General features: G+C 43.5%; 1 protein-coding gene across 3 annotated transcripts in view; it reads right to left on the minus strand.

The window, feature by feature from the left end:
- LOC147433713 (Amino acid kinase family protein) overlaps positions 1–12,039 on the minus strand; it is a 205,453-nt gene extending 193,414 nt beyond the window's left edge. For 2 of the 3 annotated variants that reach the window (XM_086490342.1, XM_086490343.1), the window contains exons 1-2: positions 11,859–12,034; positions 11,559–11,777 (exon numbers count right to left, since the gene is read on the minus strand). In XM_086490342.1, the coding sequence (XP_086346468.1) occupies positions 11,559–11,777; positions 11,859–11,904 (265 nt within the window). In that variant the 5' untranslated portion in view covers positions 11,905–12,034. Of the gene's footprint in view, positions 1–11,558; positions 11,778–11,858 lie in introns of all 3 variants that reach the window. The other variant, XM_086490341.1, reaches the window with a different exon arrangement.
- Positions 12,040–15,123: the final 3,084 nt, after the last annotated feature.

Below are 15,123 nucleotides of genomic sequence, written 5' to 3' on the forward strand. Positions count from 1 at the left end.
CTCCTGTAGATATTCCTCGACTTTTCTTCTCCTTCTGTTCGTATAGGGTGTGGTAGTTGTTTGTTCATATTATGGCAGAAGAAGCGGTATACAAACACAAAAAACAAGTAGATTTCTCCTCAATGGATTGCGGCACATATTATCAAAGAATGTCTATCAGAGGATTTAGCAGATGCCCGAAATGCCTGGGGAGGCCAAGAACCTACCATTGAAGTGGTAATTCCGGTTTAAGTACTTATGGATCCGTGTTGCCCAATATGCTTTGAATGCCATTATCTTGTTTTTTCCACGTGAAATGCCCTCTACACAAGATGTAGGTCAGTGGGTTGATTTTTTTGCTTAAAAGACAAGCTATCACAGCGGTATATTTTGGTGTGTGAGGCTTTTATGAGGTCTTGTTGGCAGACATGGACGCTCGTTCTGAATAGTTGGAAACGTCGCCTTTGTTTTTCAATGTGCAAATGACATGTATTACCATGGGCACTTACTAAAGATTACCAAAGTTTAATTTGCCACAAATGTCCAGTTTGGGTGGAAATAGTGGGATTTCCACACACATGGAAGCACTTCCTACCTCTTTTGGCTGCTCAATTAGGCAAAGTGATATGTCCCCCAAACTTGGATACCAATTCCAATAGATTCTCTGTGCTTTGGGATACAGATAAACCTACACATACAAAAATCATGGTCAATTCTAGTGATCCAATGGTAGGCAAAAGGCCCTTTAAACTAAAATGGGGGGAATTTGCAAGTGCATGTTTTAGTTGTGGTAAATTTGGGCATATGCAATCTAAATTCCCAAAGCCTCGGTTGAAACCGTCGCCTTCTACTATTCCTACATCCGGAATTCATGTTGCTTCTCCCTCTTCTTCGTCTATGAAGACAAAGATGGGGGATTTTAATGGAAACATGCAACCTCACCAGAATAAAGACAAAAGTAAGCCTCTAGCCAATATACAGTCTAGCGCAAAGACTGACACCAAAGGTAAAGCCAAATTGGTTGATTCCGATGATGGTTGGCAAACTCCAAAAAAAGCAGCTAAACCTCAATTTCCACCTACATCAAGAAATTATGTCCATGTTTCAGATGGGAAAAGCGGTGGGAGCTTTGCATCCTCCTCTCATGATCACAAATCGCTAGTTGAAGCGTGGGATAGAGTGGTTCACTCTTACAGAGATGCTTTGCTTGGTTCCACATTTGCGTCATTGCTTATGCACCACCCTTCCTTGCAAAGAATGCGTGTGGATTCTTCCTTGTTGGCTCTTGGCATGGATGCAGATGTGCCAATGGGCACTACTTCTTGATGTTCTCTTCCTTTGGTTCTCATGTAAATATTGTACAGATGCATTCTCCTCTCAGATGTCACATATTGTGCAACCATGAGAAGTGGAAGCTAACCTAGCATTATGTACATACATATAAAGCAAATATTGTAGTATTATAGGAGCATAATCAACATGAGTTTGTTGGTCAATCTTCATACTTTGGAAGATTTTGGATTGCTTATGATGGCACTAGTACTTATTCGAGTGTTTTAATGATGGTGCGAAATGAATTGCAGCAGTCTTGGCCCACAATGACCCTAAGGGGCGGTGGATGCTTGTTCAATGTCTTGTTCAGAGGAACATTTTGGAATTTGCTAGCATATATCCTTATACTGCTTCATCCCAAAGAAGTCGCCTTTGGCAAGATTTAGCCAAACACCCCTGGCGCTTGTCTGCATTTTGGTGTGGAGATTTTAATAATGCACCTACAAACATAGACAATACATCTCGTCATTCACGTATGTTAAGCTTTGAGTGTTCTGCTTGGAATAATATGGTCAATGATGTAAGTATTTTGAATTTGTGGGCTATTACTCGCTCTCCAAAGAGGGGTTATACTTTTACATGTTTGGATCGTTGGTATTTACTGGGTGCTCCGCAATATGATATGTTTGCATGTTACATGAAGGTTGAACGTTCCTTTACCCTATATGATCATTTCCCTCTCTTGTTTTGATGCATCTCCTCATGATTCTCCTCTTCCTTGCAAGCGGTTATTGCATATCAATAATGCATACCTTTCACACCAAGCCTCCCCCAAAATTTGGTTGAAGCAATGATTCCTTCTCTTGTCTCTCATATGTTTATCGATGTGGATGTGGCTTGGTATTGTTTTGTTATGTGTATCCAGGCAGTCATACAGGATTATGGTACATGAAACATGCATCAGCAAAGAGGAAAGGTGCAAGCAGATAAGGCCACCTGTCGAGAGTTAGAAAGTCTTGCGGATTCTAAACCGCTTATTGTTTCTAAGCAAGAGACTTTATGTACTGCTAAAGTCTCTTTGATGCATAATAACAAGTGGAAACTAGAAAAATGGAAGGTTAGATCGAGACAATATGCTCTTATGGATAAAGGTTGTTCATCAAAACAATTTTTTAAGCACTCACATCATTCGCGGCAAACTACGGCCATTAAAAGAGTTTAAGATGATTCTGGACAATAGACTACCAATAGAGTCCAGCTAGCAAATTCAATGGTGGATCGTTTAGATTCGTTTTCAACGGGGTTTTGCAGCTCCTGCCGCTCCCTCACAGGAGATATTGCAAGTGAGGCAATTGTTGTTGTCATATGTACATAATGCAGATACACTTAAGGCTGACTTTACTGAAGACGAACTGCATAGCAATTTGTTACATCTTGGTCATTGGAAATCTCCTGGATGGGATGGTCTTACAGTTGAGTTTTTTCTTTGCTTTTCAGAATCCCTAAAATAGCGTCTACCTTTCCTGATGAATCATGCATAGACTACACAATCTTTGCCGCGATCGTGGAAAGAAGGCCTGGTGAAATTGTTGCCTAAGCAAGCACTCTGCGAATCCTTTTCTCATTAGCATCCTATTACGCCTATGCCAGTCATTTACAAATGAATGTCGAAAATGATTGCTACATCCATTAAGGATCATTTATTTTCTCATTGGCATCCTATTACGCTTATGCCAGTCATTTACAAATGAATGTCGAAAATGATTGCTACAGGATCATTTGTTTTCCGGCATACATGCCACTCAGTTCGGATTCATTCCTCGCCGACAAATTATGGATACTATTGCTATGCTTTCATCGGCATTGAGTATACAAAATACACTAGACAAGATGTATTTATCATGCAAATTGATATAGAGAAAGCATTTGATACTATTCATCGGGACTTCATTGCATAGATCATGGCGAGCTTGGGCTTTGGTTTTAGAATGCGTCGTGTGGTCTACTTTCTTTATGAACATAGTCAATCTTCGGGAATAATTGATGGTGAGCTTACTGTAGCGTGGATAGTGTGTCGTGCTCTCTACAGTGGGTGCTCCTCAATGCAATGTGCGTGACATCTTACTCAAAACAGAATGAAAACACAGGAAACAACAGATAACAGCAAATCAACACAGAGACACAGCAGCAAACCAGACATATGGACTCGACTATCTCAAAGGAACCAGTACAGACTCTGGCGTGGCAGCACACTCAGCTCCAGCCCAGAACTCATGGGTACAATGGGGGTGTCGAGGCTCAAATGTGCAGGGATGGTGTAGACGTGCTGTGTATAGACTCGCTCCTCAAGACGACGCCGTTGGACCATATATGAAGAAGATGATAATGATGACCCCACGGCTACTACTCATATGTCCAACCATAAAGAGCCACCAACGGCTCATAAATGTCAGCCATCTAAGTCTATCTCCAAACTGAGTGGTGGTGGTGACCTGGCCACGACGTCCACTAGACCACCGTCCGTATCCCTGCCACGTGTCACTGCCCAGCCCAAAGAGTCCGTCCAGTGTGAACCAGACCAGACCAACTGTACTAACTGTGTACCCTGTGAAAGTGACACTGTAGCCTGCTATAGGTTGCTCGCCACAAGACCGCTCACCGTCTCGGTGAGAGGAATACTTAGACTAGAGAGAACGGTGGAACACTAGGAAAAATGCAGTACACTTTCGAGGAGAAAGAAAGGTGTCATAGCACTTTTGGGTCATAGGAGCTGTTTTGGGGTGTTTTTTGCTTAGTTTTTGGTTACTTTCCCCATCTTCTGCGGTAGTTCAAGAAGAGTCTACTTTATAGCTTGAAGAAAATTCCAGCAAAACAATGCATGAAAACACCAAAACTGATGAGGAAGTTGAGGATGTCTTGGAAAAGGAACACTCTGAGCCTGAAGATACTCACAAAAATCTTGACCAAGATTCTCCAAAAGGTGAGGACTCTGTAGCGAACGAAGATCTCGAGCTGCAGAGAAGAATGGGCCTGCGCTTGGAAAGGATGCAGAGTCTGATGATACTGAACCTACTGAGGAGAAAGATCTGTTTAAGGAAAGTTGGGACAAGCACAAGGAAAATGGGACCGCTACAGCAACCGGGGACTACAATGAAAATCTTCCCTGACAACTGCTGCAGAGTAGAGCTTAGTATGGAAAATCAGGAGAAGTCATGAAATTGGAGCACTCAGATTATTGAATCAAAGGAGGAGATAGCCCTGCGAGAATGATGAAACTGATACTGCATTTACAGTCAATGCCACTCAGACGGAACCTTCAAGGAAAGATAATGGGTTGTGGCTATGGTGTAGCAAGCTTTGGAGGATTCCTTTTTGACAGAGATGTGCTCACGATGTCATTTGCACCGAAGGATGAGCATGAAGCACAGATTCAGCCTGCCCTGGAATGAGGCATACCTGGCCTTTTCGCAGTGATGGGGACTCAAAGACTTCCATTTCCAAGCAATGCCTTTGATCTAGCTCATTGTGCCAGGTGCAGAATACATTGGCATGGAGACGGTGAGTAAGGGGCGAGTAGGGGGCTGGGTAGGGGCGAGGCTTGGGCAGGGGGCAAGGGGTGGGTGGGGGAGGCGAGGGGTAGGGACTAGAGGTGAGGGGTGGGTAGGGGGGTGGGTAGGGGCGAGGGGTAGGACTAGGGGCGAGGGGTGGGTAGGGGGGGCGAGGGGGAGAAGATAGGGGCGAGGGGTGGGTAGGGGGGCGAGGAGGAGAGGTGGTAAGGACGAGTAGGGGGAGAGGGGTAATGAAGGATGAGGCTGGAGATGACACCCCAAGGTAGTGGGTGCCTTAGGTGAAGAGGTTGGAATGTTAAGGAGCAGAGAGATATCATGAGCTTGTAGGTGAAGAGGTTGGAAGGTCAAGGAGCAAAGAGATATAAGCCATCCAAGGTAGATGGAAAGAGTACCAAATAAGCATCTTCTCTATTGAGACCACCACCTCTACAGAGAGATACAAACCTCCTTGCATGGTCGTCTACATCATGCTTGTAGGTGAAGAGGTTGGAAGGTCAAGGAGCAAAGAGATATAAGCCATCCAAGGTAGATGGAAAGAGTACCAAATAAGCATCTTCTCTATTAAGACCACCACCTCTACAGAGAGATACAAACCTCCTTGCATGGCCACGTGTCACTGCCCAGCCCAAAGAGTCCGTCCAGTGTGAACCAGACCAGACCAACTGTACTAACTGTGTACCCTGTGAAAGTGACACTGTAGCCTGCTATAGGTTGCTCGCCACAAGACCGCTCACCGTCTCGGTGAGAGGAATACTTAGACTAGAGAGAACGGTGGAACACTAGGAAAAATGCAGTACACTTTCGAGGAGAAAGAAAGGTGTCATAGCACTTTTGGGTCATAGGAGCTGTTTTGGGGTGTTTTTTGCTTAGTTTTTGGTTACTTTCCCCATCTTCTGCGGTAGTTCAAGAAGAGTCTACTTTATAGCTTGAAGAAAATTCCAGCAAAACAATGCATGAAAACACCAAAACTGATGAGGAAGTTGAGGATGTCTTGGAAAAGGAACACTCTGAGCCTGAAGATACTCACAAAAATCTTGACCAAGATTCTCCAAAAGGTGAGGACTCTGTAGCGAACGAAGATCTCGAGCTGCAGAGAAGAATGGGCCTGCGCTTGGAAAGGATGCAGAGTCTGATGATACTGAACCTACTGAGGAGAAAGATCTGTTTAAGGAAAGTTGGGACAAGCACAAGGAAAATGGGACCGCTACAGCAACCGGGGACTACAATGAAAATCTTCCCTGACAACTGCTGCAGAGTAGAGCTTAGTATGGAAAATCAGGAGAAGTCATGAAATTGGAGCACTCAGATTATTGAATCAAAGGAGGAGATAGCCCTGCGAGAATGATGAAACTGATACTGCATTTACAGTCAATGCCACTCAGACGGAACCTTCAAGGAAAGATAATGGGTTGTGGCTATGGTGTAGCAAGCTTTGGAGGATTCCTTTTTGACAGAGATGTGCTCACGATGTCATTTGCACCGAAGGATGAGCATGAAGCACAGATTCAGCCTGCCCTGGAATGAGGCATACCTGGCCTTTTCGCAGTGATGGGGACTCAAAGACTTCCATTTCCAAGCAATGCCTTTGATCTAGCCCATTGTGCCAGGTGCAGAATACATTGGCATGGAGACGGTGAGTAAGGGGCGAGTAGGGGGCTGGGTAGGGGCGAGGCTTGGGCAGGGGGCAAGGGGTGGGTGGGGGAGGCGAGGGGTAGGGACTAGAGGTGAGGGGTGGGTAGGGGGGTGGGTAGGGGCGAGGGGTAGGACTAGGGGCGAGGGGTGGGTAGGGGGGGGCGAGGGGGAGAAGATAGGGGCGAGGGGTGGGTAGGGGGGCGAGGAGGAGAGGTGGTAAGGACGAGTAGGGGGAGAGGGGTAATGAAGGATGAGGCTGGAGATGACACCCCAAGGTAGTGGGTGCCTTAGGTGAAGAGGTTGGAATGTTAAGGAGCAGAGAGATATCATGAGCTTGTAGGTGAAGAGGTTGGAAGGTCAAGGAGCAAAGAGATATAAGCCATCCAAGGTAGATGGAAAGAGTACCAAATAAGCATCTTCTCTATTAAGACCACCACCTCTACAGAGAGATACAAACCTCCTTGCATGGTCGTCTACATCTTCTAAGGAGAGTCCCTTGAAAGTAGGAAACTTGATGTTTACCTTGGCCAAAACACTGGTCAACTCCTCCATGGCCTCTTGCTCACGAGCCTGTTGCTCAGTAGCTTGCTGTAACAAAATGGGAGAGAGCTTTACTGGGGAAGGCGACCTGGAAGAGATGGAGGAATGGATGATGCCGTATGTGGAGGTATGGGTGATAGGATTGGTGGACTTCTACTAGGTACCAAGGGTTGATGCTTCTGTTATAGTACTTCAGAGGACTCAGTAGTGCGCTTTGACGCTCTAATGACCACCTTGTATGTGGCATGCAGTAACCACAAACCCAACCAAGCTTTGGACAAGAAGACCTTTAACTGGCTGAACACCGGTCTAGACTCTACTAGACCAAGGCGAGTGACTAGACCACCTGGCTGGACCAAGGACGAGGAAGGACTAGACCAGGCCGAGAGAAGACTAGACAAGCAAGGCGAGGGACTACGTCAGCTAGACTAAGTTGTCTAGGGTGAAACTGGACCAGACCAGCAGGCTGCATTGTGCAAGGCGAAGTAGGCAAGACTAGGTAAAAACCAGCTAGCTCCTTGATTTGTACCTCAACAGAGAATGAGACTTCAGTTGAGCTCCCACCGCGCGTGCCAAAAATGAGAGCACCTGTAGCGTGGATAGTGTCGTGCTCTCTACAATGGGTGCTCCTTAGTGCAATGTACGTGACATCTCACTCAAAACAGAATGAAAACACAGGAAACAACAGATAACAGCAAATCAACACAGAGACACAGCAGCAAACCAGACATATGGACTCGACTATCTCAAAGGAACCAATACAGATTCTCGTGTGGCAGCACACTCAGCTCCAGCCCATAACTCACAGGTACAATGGGGGTGTCGAGGCTCAGATGTGCAGGGATGGTGCAGACGTGCTGTGTATAGACTCACTCCTCAAGACGACGACGCTGGACCATATATGAAGAAGATGATAATGATGACCCCACGGCTACTACTCATATGTCCAACCATAAAGAGCCACTAACGGCTCATAAATGGCAGCCATCTAAGTCTATCTCCAACTTGAGTGGTGGTGGTGGTGACCTGGCCACGATGTCCACTGGACCACCGTCCGTATCCCTGCCACGTGTCAATGCCCAGCCCAAGGAGTCCGTCCAGTGTGAACTAGACCAGACCAACTGTACTAACTGTGTCCTATGAAAGTGACATTGTAGCCTACTACACTTACTCAATTGTGGGATCTTGGTCCTTCTGTTAGGCAAGGATGTCCTTTAAGTACCATGTTGTATGCTATTGCCACTCATCCTCTATTGCTTTATTTGGACGGCATCTGGTCAATTACATAGATTGGAACTACCATCTCGCGATCATTTTGTGGCACAAGCATATGCTGATGATTCCATGTTTAGACCCAAAAATCAACCAGATGATGTTCGATGTAACATGGAAGCGATGTTCGATGTAACATGGAAGCCTCGCACATTTATGGGTCAGCTGCTAGTTTGCATGTTAACTTCCAAAAATCTAAACTTTGGCCATTGCATCAGATGGATTGGCATTCTATATTATGGCAAGGTGAGATGTTGAAGCCGGATCAGCTTGTGCGGTATCATGGATACTTTTGGCTTGGCCAGCGAACAATGCCAAATGTTTGGATTGGGTTGAGCATAAAATTAGGTCTTGGACATTGTCTACCTGGCCACTACACGTACGTCTCAGAATAGTGCACTCCATTTTGATGGCATACATGCAGTTTTTTCTACCATTGTTGCATTGGCCACCTCGTCGTCTTCGTGCTTTCATGTCTCGGATTTTGGACCATTTTCAATCTACTTGGTCCCACATAGAAGGGTTGCGACTACTCGCTACAGATAAACTATGTACACCAAAGCATTGTGGTTATCTGAATATTTTACATTTGTTATTGCAAGGAAGGCCATGTTGTTATTGGTACTAGTGGAACAAAAACATCCATAGACGCTGATGTTTTCTTTTTGGCGTTCTCATGCAGTTTCTAAACCTACATTTGGTCATTGGCATCCTTTATACTTGGATGTGGTTTTTGGAAAATTTGAAGCTAGTCGTCGTGGCATGGTTAGAGAGAGAGAGAGAGAGAGAGAGAGAGAGAGAGAGAGAGAGAGAGAGAGGTGAAGCTTGCACCTCGATAACTCAAGAGGCGAATAATACAAGATACTCAATGAATGGAGTCTAGCAACACAGATTAAGTGTGCTAGTGTAGGTCGAAAAAATACCCTGACACAAAAAATTCAAAAGTGGGGAAAAAACACAAATAGAAAGTCTATATATGCCTAGATTCCCTACCAGGAGGGTGAAAGGGTGGCCAATCTACAACCAACCAAGGACTTGAGTGAACGTGTGAGAGTAGGGAAGCATATGTGAAAGCATTTGGAAGGTGAACATGAAGCTCTAATATAATAAATTATGGCACTTGAAACAAAGCTCTCCATAGTAGCATGAAAATTTAGGAGGCTTTGGAGCAGATGAAACTTAAACACGCAAGGGCAAAAGAGGCATCAAACATCCTCATAGGAGGGTTCCAACTAACCCTAAATGAGAAAGATAACCACAATTCAGATTTAGCTGCAACATAGAACAAAGAGACAAGGCTCACAACAACGTAATTGTCATCGGATAAGGCTATTGCAGCTCAACAACATGAAGGTTGGAGCTCGTAAATAGATTGCGAGCTAATCTCAAGGTGCATCTTCAAGCAGCACACGATATTGGGAAGCAAACAATCCACTCCCTACAACCAGAAGGAGGATAATGACCGAGGAATTCTTGTAGATAAAACTAGAGTGGACCACTTGACGATAGATCTCATACAATGCCATGTGAAAGCCAGTGGACTCGACACAGTTTTAAGTCACATCTCAAGGCCAAACTAAGTTGATTAACAACAAAAATGATATGTGCAATAATTAGGAATGATACAAGCAAAAATACCACCAAGGAGGGGTCAATTTTGATGAGAAGGGTAGTTGTGGGGTAGATCTCATAAAAAGCAGCCTCCAATGGGCTGAAAAAATCCAGCTAAGTTTGTGTTTTTGTAGGTAGAGGAAAGAACCACCCTTGTCAAGTACAACACAAGCCAATAAGGAGGGATGGGCAAGAAAAAATAGGTAAAAACAAAACAATGAATGTGGCGACAAAGAACTAGAATAAGAGTGCACAATGAGTACTCAAATTGATTGATGAATGAATCCTAAAGGTCACTTAATTGGTGGTGCAAGGGACCTCGAGAAATGAAAAGAGGGGGCACCCTAGTTTAGACCAGGAATAGGTGCCACATCATCAGTAATGGACTAAATGTCCTAATGGTGATCCAAGAGAACAATGGACCCAACTAGGTAAAATGCATACGCAAGGCCAAATTGGACCAAACTAGGTAAAATGCATCCGCAAGGCCAAATTTTCCATAAGATACAACCTAATATGCCACCATCTGTTCATGACATATCTCCAACAAAAACAAGATATAAACTAAAACAAGAATCTAGAACAGTGAGAGAAGATATAAAATGGTGAACATACAACATACTTAAAACACAATCTTTACGAGTTGACACTGTGTGGCTTTACTTCACTGCTTGTCCAAAAGTAAAAATGACAAATCTTTACCTTTATCATGGATAGCCGGGCTGCCCTTATATCATCTCACCTAAGAGTAGGACAGCATCATCCAGGTTTTTTCTATATGCTGTCTAGTGTCTCCTATGCTCTCACGTTGTCGATAGGAGCAGGACCAAGAGTCCCACTCTCCCCTCAAAGTGTCCGTTCAAGTTTTCATTTAATTGCCATCTAAAATTTAGCCTCGCCTAGCAATGCTATTTTCACCGTATGCACAAAAAGAGGTACTTTAGCAGTGTGAGAATGGATCAACCTTCTATAAAAATGCCAAAAGGAAGCTCCTTCTAAAATCAAACTTAAACGCCTAGATGAATCCAACAAAAGCACACATTCACTTTTATAGTAGGTTAGTAGATTGCTTGGACTCATGATATGATCCACAACAATGTAATCATCAGTTAGACTTGACAAAATACTATTGGCATCCCCAACTACTAATGCCATTTGATGAGTATGACACTCAACCAAGTGTTTCACAGGATAATTATGCAATTAACTTTACTTTATTTATGTTTATTCAAAAACTGCGATGCAAAACTTCATCAGACATATTTACAGCAACCTCTAATTTCTTGGCAAATTTTTTGCTCCCGCAGTAATCTACCTTTAGAAATGTGCAGCATTGCAATGTGCATCCCAGACACATAGTGAGACATGACCATGCAGATGCACATACATACACAACTCAGTCATATTGCCCCAGCAAACTCACTCTTTAACCTGATTGCTCCAGATTATACAAAGAAGCAGACCTTGTTTTACAACCACGCGGCAAAACATGCATTAATGTATCCATACAGCAACCAAGTTTTCACAGTACTTATAGTTTTCTTAGAGTTCTATCCGTACTAATCTAATGAACCACAGTGAACAACACGTCAGACGGCATCGAAGCAACTGATGCTCATCGAGGCATCTGTAGCAGGCAGAGAGAGAGAGAGAGAGAGAGAGAGAGAGAGAGAGAGAGATGACCTGCTCCGTGTATGATGATGAATCGCTCTGTGCATATGCTATTTCCTTGTAGTTCAAGTACTTCCGGCACAAGGGGTGCCCCATCTCCTCTGCTCCAGTCCATATTGATGGGCGTATTGCAAGAAGCGTTCATGGACTGGCTCAATTGTCGACAAGTTGTCGATAATTTTTCTACGTTGATGGATTCGAACTCATCTTTGTGGGTGATTGCAGCTCCCCCTGAAAAGAAGATGAGGGTTAGCTGTACTCAGGAACATCGGCTCTCTCTCTCTCTCTCTCAGCCAGCCAGCAGGTACGTACCCATCTTCACAATGCAGCGTAATGCTTGACCTTGCGGGCTTTCCATGCTGCTCAGAATGCCAGTGCTCGTTGCAAATGCTTCGAAGTTGACAATCCCGCAGCTGGACGTCAATATTGTCTTTCTAAAACAAGCCTTGGAAGTTAGAGCAGAAGAGAGTTAAGGCTACGTTTGAAATGATTGGAGACCCACTCTCCCCATTTCTAAACGAATAGAAAACATTCGGCTATTGAAAATTACAGTTTTTCTTCCAAAACTATGCAAGTATTTGTAAAAATTGTAACTAAACAATGAGAAAAATTGCAAAAAAAAAAAACAAACACAGGTAAAAACACAGTAGGTGCATTGTAAATTGTGTAAAGCGTTTCTATGAAGACTAGATTGGACCTCCTGCCTTCCCATGTCAATTATTGAAATCTTCTTTTGTTTTGATTTTTTTTAAGGGGTCCCTTCGTTTCATAGCCTTGGTTGGCTTGACTTCCATTTCATTTTATCTATTTAGAATGCCAAAGTGAACTCTTGAGTGAGTGTTCGAAGAACTCTTTATGCCAAACATACACAAATCCCTTTAAGCCACTTCACAAGCAAAAAGTTTACAAACTAAACCATTTTTTTAAACTATGTTTATACTATTTTCTTGTGGAATTTTTCCTTTTCACTCCGCTCTAAACCGGTTATTTTGAATTTGTAACCGGCTCAAAGATAAGCTAAGACACACTTTTACCAAACACTGCCTTCACCTTGTTGGCTTTTTAAAACAAGCTTTAGTAAAGAACGGAGTTAGGCATACATTTGATAAGAGTGAAATTTATTAAAGAACGGAGTAAGGCATTCATTTGTTGATATGAGTGTACTTTACTTTGATATTTGTTGGGGATAAAGGTCATTAGGCCAATACCATCACATACTAACCGCTCACTAACCCCAATCTCATTCTTTCTTATTGATAATATATTGAACAATAAAGAACTCACACATGGTGTGAGAATAAGCTCCATCAAAACCTCTCTCTCTCTCTCTCTCTCTCTCTCTCTCTCTCTCTCTCTCTCTCTCTCTCATCCCTTTCGCATGGCGCACTCATCAACAATTGGTATCAGAGCCGGAGTGAAGGCCTTACATCATTGCAATGTCGTGGCGAAGAATGCGGTGCATGTGCAGAGAGAAAGAAGGAGAAAGAGAGAGAACACAAATTGTGAGGTGGAGCAGAGTGGCAAGAAGCAGCACTCATTCCTTATTCTTCTATGTATATAAAGAATAAGTGAGTAGGTCAATGAGGTGAATGGGCGATGGATAACGGACGTCCATCCTGGGGCAAGGCACATGATGCAGTTGCCTCAAGAACCTCCCACGTAAAGGCGAATGTGCCGATAAGTGGATCCTACTAAACTACTAATATGTACAAGAAAATAAATGAGAGGCTCTCTCGACCTATGACCACTGGATCACTCACTCAATCTACAATAGCTCATTACCTCCATATGTAAAACTTAGCCAGATTGATTGTCCTAAACTAATCGAGAAAAAGGATGAAATGGCCAAGGTTCCTTATGTGTATGTTGTTGGTAGGTTGATGTATGCCATGATTGCTAGACGTCTAAACATTGCATTTGCAGTGGGAGTAGTTATCAAATACATGTCTGAAGGAGTACGAGCGGAAGTGCGACGCGAGAGGGAGTGCGAGAAGAAGAGCACGACGATATGGTGAACTCACTCTACTGTAATGTGTAGAGCATAGTGAGTTCTTATTAGGTTTTTACAAAAGAATATGTGTACATACCTGGCGGCCCGCCCACTTACCTGGGCGACCACATTGGGCTTTATACCCCAACAACCTCCCACTTAAAGTCCAATGTGGTACTTTAAGTGTGAGAGAAGCTACTATACAAGCTAATATACAAGAGATGTAGAGAAGTGATGTACTACCCTACACCTAACTGCTTGCGAAAATGCGCAAAGCTTTCTGAGGGAAGTCCTTTTGTAAGTAGATCAGCAGGAATTTATGTGGTGTGAACTTTGACAAGCTGAAGTTGCTTATCCTCGAGCATTTCCCTGATGAAATGATACTTCACATCCACATGCTTTGTCTTTGAGTGATAAACTGGATTGCGAGCCAATTGTATAGCACTTTGACTATCACAATATAACACAGGCATCTCTTCTTTGATTCCCAAATCTGTTACTAGTCGATTAAGCCAAATTGATTCTTTGCATGCCTCTAATGCTGCAACATATTCAGCCTATGTAGTAGACTGAGTAACACAATCTTGTAATCTAGAACGCCATGATACTGCTCCACCAGCCAATGTAAAGACATACCCTGACGTAGACCTTCGGTTGTCTAAGTCACCTGCATAATCTGAGTCTGTAAAACCCTTTACACTTAGCTCCTGACTCCCATAGCATATACGCATACTCTTTGTAGCTTTCAGGTATCTCAATATTCCTTTCACTGCCTCCCAATGTTTCTTGCCTGGGTTTGACATGTATCGACTTACTACTCCCACTGCAAATGCAATGTCTAGCGAGTAGCAGTCATTGCATACATCAAACTACCCACTGCAGACGCATATGGAATCTTATCCATTTCAACCTGTTCTTCCTCAGACAAAGGACAATCTTGTTTGCTAAGTTTCACATATGGTGGCAATGGAACACTCAGTGCCTTTCCCTTCTCCATATCGAAACGTTGCAAAACCTTGTCAATATACTCTGTTTGAGATAACCAAATCAACTTCTTTGATCTGTCTCTCTCAATGCGCATACCAAGTATATGACTTGCCTCACCCATGTCTTTCATGTCAAACGATTTTGCCATCTTTGACTTCAAAGCTGAAATTTCTTCCAAGTGCTTGCCAGCAATCAACATGTCATCCACATACAAAATAAGGATCAGCCAACTACCATCCTTAGCCTTCTTTGTATATAGACAGTGATCGAACTCACTACGTTTGTAGCCTTGAGAAAGCATAAACTTGTGGAATTTATGGTACCATGCCCTCGGGGATTTTTTAAAGCCATAAAGACTCTTTAACAACTGGCATACCCAATCTTCCTTGCCTTTCTCAATAAACCCTTCTGGCTGCTGCATGTAAATTTCCACATCTAAATCACCATACAAGAACGCTGTCTTGACATCCATTTGGTGCAACACCAAATCTAATATGGCAACCAATGCAAGAAAGCATCTCAATGTAGTCATCTTGACCACCGGAGAGAAGACTTCATCAAAGTCAATGCCTTGTTCTTGCTTAAAGCCCTTGGCAACAA

Source organism: Adiantum capillus-veneris, chromosome 19 (genome assembly GCF_014529385.1).
Source record: "Adiantum capillus-veneris isolate H3 chromosome 19, ASM1452938v2, whole genome shotgun sequence".
Classification (NCBI taxonomy): Eukaryota; Viridiplantae; Streptophyta; class Polypodiopsida; order Polypodiales; family Pteridaceae; genus Adiantum; species Adiantum capillus-veneris.